Source organism: Priapulus caudatus, unplaced genomic scaffold (assembly GCF_000485595.1).
Source record: "Priapulus caudatus unplaced genomic scaffold, Priapulus_caudatus-5.0.1 Scaffold3099, whole genome shotgun sequence".
NCBI classification, from domain to species: domain Eukaryota; kingdom Metazoa; phylum Priapulida; class Priapulimorpha; order Priapulimorphida; family Priapulidae; genus Priapulus; species Priapulus caudatus.
In genome coordinates, this window is record NW_014580160.1 from 1 (window position 1) to 7,418 (window position 7,418).

The following is a 7,418-nucleotide window of genomic DNA, read 5'->3' on the forward strand; positions in this document are numbered from 1 at the left end:
GCAGCTGCTACCTGCTGCTGCTGCTGCCGACTGCCGCTGCGCTGCTGCTGCTCCATGCTCCTGCCCTGCAGGCAGCGTTCTACTGCTGCTGCTGCTGCTACTGCTGCTGCTGCTTGCTGGCCTCCTGCTCTTGGCTCCTGAGCGGTGTGCCTGCTCCTGCTGGCTGCTGGCTGCTACTGCTACTGCACTGCTACTGCTATGAGAGAAAGTGGCAAAAAGAGATGATAGAGCAAGAGATAGAGAGAAGGTGAGATTAGCGAATACGCGTGGCAGATAAAAACCGTTTATGCCGCAACGTTTAGTTGGCGTGACGATCGCTTCACACGTGACTTGGCACGTGGCAGACGTCTGCCGATTAAACTGAGTGAAAGTATGAGAATGAGAAAAGAAAAAAAACTAGTGAATTCTGAAGTTCCGAGGCAACGCAGAATGACTAGCAATTTAATGTGCGAGCGCGATGTTGCTGCTCGCTGCTGATGTTGGTCGTGTGCTGGTGCTGGCTGTTGGCTGGCAGCTGATCCTGCTTGTCGCTGTTGTGTGCTGCTGCTGCTGCGGGTGGTGTGGTGGCTGCTGGCGCTGCTGCTGCTGCTGCTGCTGCTGCTGCTGCTGCTGTGGTTGGTGGTGGTGCTGCTGCGCTGCTTGCTGGCTGCTAGGTAGCTGGCGGGTGGTAGTGGTGGTGTGCTATGCCGCTGCTGCTCACCTGCTGCTGCTAATACTACTCTGGCTGCTAGTGCTACGCTGCTGCTGCTGCTGCTGCTGCTACTACTACTACTGCTGGCTAGTGCTGCTGCTGCTGCTGCTAGCTGCTGCTGCTGCCTGCTGCTGCTGCTGCTGCTGCTGCGCTGGTGGTAGTGTGGTGCTACCTGCCGCTGCTGCTACATACTACTAACTGCTGCTATTGCTGCTGCTGCTGCTACTGCTGCTGCTTACTGGCTGCTGCTGCTGGCTGCTGCTGCTACTGTTCTGCTGCTGCTATTGCTGCTGCTACCTACTACTGGCTGGCTGGCCTGCTGCTACTGTTGCTACTGCTGCTACTGCTACTGCTACTGTGCTGCTACTACTACTGCTGGCAGTGCTGCTGCTGCCTGCTGCTGCTGCTGCTGGCTGCTGCTGGCTGCTGCTTGCTGCTGGCTGCTGCGGCTGGTGTAGTGTGTGCTACTGCCGCTGCTGGCTACTACTACTTAGCTGCTGCTATTGCTGCTGCTGCTGGCTACTGCTGCGCCTACTGCGCGCTGCTAGCTGGCTGCTGCGTAACTGTTACTGCTGCTGCTATTGCTCGCTGGGGCTACTAACTACTGCTGCTGCTGCTGGCTACTGTTGCTACTTGCTCTCACTGGCTAACTGCTACTGGCGGGCTACACTACTGACTGCTGCTAGGTGCTCATGCTGCTGCTAGTTGCCTGCTGCTGCCTGATACTGCTGCTAACACTGCTACTGCTACTGCTGCTGCTACTGCTAGTGCTGCTGCTGCTGCTAGTGCTGCTGCTGCTGATACTGCTGGCTACTGCTACTGCCACTGCTGCTACTACTAACTACTGCTGCTAGTGCTGCTGGCTGCTGCTAGTGCTGCTGCTGCTGATACTGCTGCTAACTGCTGCTGGCTACGCTACTGCTGCTACTACTACTGCTGGCTAGTGCTGCTGCTGCTGATACTCTACTGTTGGCTGCTGCTAACTGCTGCTGCTTACTACTACTACTGCTGCTAACGTGCTGGCTGCTACTCACTGCTGGCTACTGCTGCCTGCTACTGCTGCTGCTACTGCTGGCTGCTACTGCTAGTGGGCTGCTGCTGCTGAGTGCTGCTGCTGCTGCTGCTACTGCTACTGCTGCTGCTAGTGCTGAATGCTGGGCTGCTAACTGGCTACCCTGCTGCTGCTATGTGCTGCTGGCTGCTGGCTACTGCTACTGTTGCTACTAACTACTACTGCTGCTAGTGCTGCTGCTGCTGCTATCGCTGGCTGCTGCTGATACTGCTGGCTACTGCTGCTGCTACTGCTACTGCTGCTACTACTACTGCTGCTAGTGCTGGCTGCTGCTGATACTGCACGTTGGCTGCTGCCACTGCCTGCTGGCTACTACTAACTACTGCGCTACTTGCTGCTGCTACTACTGGCTTCTACGGCTGCTGCTTAAACGCTTGCGCGCTAACTGCTTGGCTGCTACTGCTAGTGGCTGCTGGCTGCTGCTAGTGGCTGCCTGCTGCTGCTGCTACTGCTACATGCTGCTGCTAGTGCTGCTGGCTGTGCTTACTGGCTACTGCTAGCTGCTAGTGCTGCTGCTGGCTGCTACTGCTACTGCTGCATACTAACTACTGCTGCTGCTACTGCTACTGCTGCGCTGACTAGTGCTGGCTGCTGCTGCTACTGCTACTGCTCGCTACCTGAACTACTAGCTGCTGCTACTGCTAGCTGACTGGCTGGCTGCTACTCTACTGCTACTGCTGCCTACTACTACTGGCTGCTACTGCTGCTACTGCTGCTGCTACTTGCTGGCTGGCTGATAATGCTGCATCAGCTGCTGGCTACGCTGCTGCTACTGCGCTGCCTGCTGATACTGCTGCTAGCTGCTACCCCCGCCTCTGCTGCTGCTACTGCTGCTGCTGATACTACTAACTACTACTACTACTAACTACTACTAGCTACTACTACTTACTACTACTGCTACTCTACTGCGCGCTGATAACTACTACTACTGCTGCTACTGCTGCTGGCTGCTGCTACATGCTGCCTACTACTAGCTGCTGCTGCTACTGCTACTACTAGCTGCTGCTACTGCTACTGCTACTGGCTGCCTACTACTGACTGCTGCTACTGCTGCTACTGTCTGCTGCTACTGCTGCTGCTGATACTGCTGGCTACTGCCGCTACTCGCTGCGCTACTGCATGCTGCTGATACTTAGCTGGCTAGCTGGCCGCTGCCGCGGCCTACGCTGCTGCTACTGGCTGACTGCTGATACTAACTACTACGCTGCTACTGCTGCTGCTGCTGCTGCTACTGCTACTGCTGCTTTTATACTGCTGCGGCTACTGCTGCTGCTGCTGGCTGCTGCTCGCTTGCTACTGCTAACTGCGTACTGCTGCTGCTACTGCTGCTCTGCTGCTGGCTGCTGCTGCTACCTGCTACTGCTACTGCTGCATGCTACTACTGCTACTGCGCTGGCTACTGCTGCTACTGCTACTGCTGCTCTGCTGCTGCTGCTGCTACTGCTACTGCACTACTGACTGCTACTACTACTACTGCTGCTGCTAACTGCTGCTGGCCTACTGCTGCGTGCTACTACTACTACTACTGCTGGCTACTACTAACCTGCTACTGCCTGCTACTGGCTGCTACTGACTGCTACTACTACTACTACACTACACTGAAATACTTACTAACTACTGCTGCTACTACTGCTACTACTACTAGCTACTACTACTACTGCTACTGAAATGCTGCTGCCTACTGCTACTGCTACGCTACTGCTACTGCTGCTACATGGCTACTGCTGCTAAAATGCTACTACTCTTACCGCGTTTAAAAACCTGCTTTGAACCCAATCATCGTCGCGAATTACGAATTCGACATAAAAAAAAGCTGTCCATATACTTAACGAGGAGCAAGACACGACCGTATGACCCGCCTAGAGTCCAAGATCTTAAGCAGCAAGCAATGATTGCCCCAAGAGAGAAGTTATTGAACCACCAACAGTAGCCACGAAATATTTGCTCGTTCTATTGCTCGTCTCTCTTTTTTTCCGTGCGTTTCCTTGCCGTCTGTCGAAACCGTTTAAATAAACTCTTTCAAGAATTTAACGAATCTTCTTTGATGATATCTTACGGCGGGCGAGAGGGTTGGATGAATAGACGGTGTTGCACTAGTACGTAATACGGGATAATGTGTGTGTGAGCAATGTGGCGTGCGTGCGCGCGTATATATGCGTGTGCGTGTGCGTGTGCGCGCGCGCGTGCGTGCGTGCGCGCGGGTGTGTGTGTGTGTGTGTGTGTGTGTGTGTGTGTGTGTGGTGGTGTGTGCGCGCGCGCGGTGTTGGTGTGTGTGTGTGTGTGTGTGTGTGCTGCTGGTGTGTGTCGTGTGCTGTGTCGTGGTGGTGCGTGTGTGTGGTGAATTGCAGTATGTTGCTTAGAGGCAGTACAATAAGGCGAGGCGTGTGTGCGTTGTGGGGTAATGTGATTTTGGGCATTTATGTGCGCTTGTGTGTGTGATGTGTGTGATCTGTGTGTGTGTGTGTGTGTGTGTGTGTGTGTGTGTGTGCGCGCGTCGTGTGTGTGTGTGTGTGTGTGTGTGTGTGTGTGTGTGTGTGTGTGTGTGTTTATATGTGTCTATATGCGCGCGTGTGTGTGTTTATATGTGTTTATATAGGCGCGCGTGTGTGCGCGTGTGAGTCTGTGCAGGCGCCTGCATGCGTGTGTGTGCGCATGTGTGCGTGTGTGCAATCGCATACCCGTTCATGCGTTTACTCATCCACGCGGGGATTGTTATGATATTGAAATGAAATGTATACAATCGCTTTAATATAAATATACATATGCTAACTATTCGCGCATGAATAAATTTTCCCTTTGTGTATCATGCATGGCGGTCGCGTTTTATGTTCAAACGCATACTATACTGGAGGGATAATAAAACATCTATTCCGTGATATTAAAAACCGCCATTACGTATAATCATAATGCGCCGATTACCAGCACATGAAAAGCTTTCTATATTTGCTTGTCATCCCCCTATATATATATATATGTATATACATTATAAAAATCGAAATATGTTAGCTTCGCTTATCCCCTCTCTTTAATACGACAATGTCATTATCTATCTAAATATTTATATCTCCTCGTGCGTATATCTATTTCTATCGAATCAAATATATGCGCCGTACATTGTGTGCATTTAATATATATATTATATATATATAGATATATATATATATATACTCTTAGGAGTTATTACCTATGTACATGAATGAATGCCAATTCTCGGTGGAAATCTGATATGAAATTGTCTAATGTGCTTCTCTTAGCCTCTACAATGGATTTATGTGTGGTGTTTGCTGCGCAGCAGGGCTACGCTTCGCATGCTATTCATCATAATTACTACATTTACCATTTTTTCTTTCGAGAGTTCTCTCTCTCTCTCTCTCTCTCTCTCTCTCTCTCTCTCTTCTCTCTCTCTCTCATCATTCTCTCTCTGTCTGCCGTGCGTTTTCTCTTTTTTCGTTACTCTCTCTCTCTCTCTCTCTTCTCTCTTCTCTCTCTCTCTCTCTCTCTCTCTACTCATTCTCGCTCTCTCTCTCTCGCTCGCTCGCTCTCCTCTCATTCTCCCTACCTCCCTATCTGTCTTCCATCTGCTCTTCCTCCCTAACATTATTCCTCTCTCTCACACACATGCCTTCTCTGTCTGCATCTCTCTCTCTCTCTCTCTCTTTTCTCTCTCTCTCTCTTTCTTTCTCATGCGCGCTTTCTCTCTCGTCGCTATCTCTCCTCTTTATCTTACAGGACATATAGCCCGAGCATGCATTATCAGCTCTGTGAGTATACTTTCCCCGGTTATAAACGTTTATATATTTACATTTCAGATCCATATACCGCCTGCATCATCGCCATCATCACCGCTGCCACTACTGTCACTGATCTTGAAGAGAACCAGAAGAGTTGCTAGCAAACGCAGGCGACCGGAGCGCCACCGTGCGGCGACGATGACGTAACGAGGAAAACGACAGGCACGCTAGGGTAGCATACCCTACGCATCGACTCCGCAACATGGCGGCGACCGTCGCCATGACGACGACGTCCGCGTACGCCGACTACTGGGACGCCACCTCGCGGCTACCCGCCTACCTCGCCAACGCGAGCGACGGAAACGGCACCGTCGCGGCAAACGTCACGGTAACGGAAACGTACGTCACTTCCGCTTACGGCGGCGGGCTCGTTCCCGCGTACGGCCTCGTCGAGTTCGTCTTCGTCTCCAGCATCCTCGGCATTCTCATCCTCATGACGATCGTCGGCAACGTGTTCGTCATCGCCGCCATCATCCTCGAGAAGAACCTGCAGAGCGTCGCCAACCATCTGATCCTATCTCTAGCGGTTGCCGACCTACTAGTAGCCGCCCTCGTTATGCCTCTGAGCGCCGTCTACGAGGTAACCAAAACCTGGTTCCTCGGCCGACAGATCTGCAACATGTGGACGTCGCTGGACGTGCTCTGCTGCACCGCTTCGATTCTCCATCTCGTCATCATCTCGTTGGATCGATATTGGGCGATCACGAGTATCGATTACATCCATCGGCGAACCCCGAAGCGGATCGGACTGATGATCGTGATGGTGTGGGTGATATCGGCGGCGATATCGATCGCTCCGCTGTTCGGATGGCGCGATCCGGAGACGGCGCACGCGTCCGACACGTGCCTCATCAGCCAGGACATTGGATACACGTTCTTTTCGACGTTCGGAGCGTTTTATATTCCGATGGTCGTCATGCTATCGGTGTACTACAAGATCTATCGAGCTGCGAAAAGTCGCATTCGTAAGAAGCCCGGAGGAAGAGCGAAGATGCAGCTGCCTCCGCCGAGCACGGTCGGCGCCGTACAGACGGAGGCGACGACGATGACGCACCTCAACAACGTCGCCAACGTTAGTCCGGAGAAATCCAGCTCGACGGACCGCAGCGGTTGCGCCGGCGTCGGCGTCGGCGGCGTCAACGGCGGCACGCCGCGTCACGACGCGAACCACGTCAACGATCTGGCGCCACCGTCGCCGCAAACCGCGATGCATCGGTTACAGCAGCCGCAGCAACAGCAGCAGACGTTGACGATGAAAGACGTCGCCAAATCGCAGCCGACCGACGTGCTCATACAGAAACCGGCCATGACGAAGCAGCAGCAGAAGCGGCACAGCTCGTCGAGCGACGTGAAGAAGGAACGCAAGGCAGCAAAAACACTCGCCATCATCACGGGATCCTTCCTGCTCTGCTGGCTGCCTTTCTTCATCCTGGAGGTAGTGAAGCCATTCTGTCACGACTGTTTCCAGGGATTGGATGCGATGGTGAGCGTACTGCTGTGGCTCGGCTACTTCAACAGCTTGTTGAATCCAGTCATCTACACGATATTCTCTCCGGACTTTAGAAACGCTTTCCATAAGATCTTGCTCGGACGCTACAGGAAGAAATACTATCCGCACTGATAGTATCTAGATAGCTTGATGATATATATATATATACATATATATGTATATATATATATGTGTGTATATATATATATGAGGACGCACGGACAAATATATGTGAGCTGCCGTATCGTGAGACGATTCAGAGATCTCGATCAGAAATCTTGACTCAGAGGACGCGAGATCAATAATATCGGTAATGCCTGCGTGAGAGGAGGAAAGAGAGAGAGAGAGAGAGGGGGGCACGTTCTCTTCAACGGA

The 7,418-nt window shown here is 52.4% G+C and overlaps 1 protein-coding gene across 1 annotated transcript; it reads left to right on the forward strand.

The window, feature by feature from the left end:
* The first annotated feature begins 5,575 nt into the window (after positions 1–5,575).
* LOC106819284 (5-hydroxytryptamine receptor-like) lies at positions 5,576–7,177 on the forward strand. Its single transcript, XM_014823931.1, has 2 exons — positions 5,576–6,617; positions 6,912–7,177. The coding sequence occupies exons 1-2, from the start codon at positions 5,757–5,759 to the stop codon at positions 7,173–7,175; spliced, it is 1,125 nt and encodes a 374-aa protein (XP_014679417.1). The 5' UTR covers positions 5,576–5,756; the 3' UTR covers positions 7,176–7,177.
* The last annotated feature ends 241 nt before the right edge of the window (positions 7,178–7,418 follow it).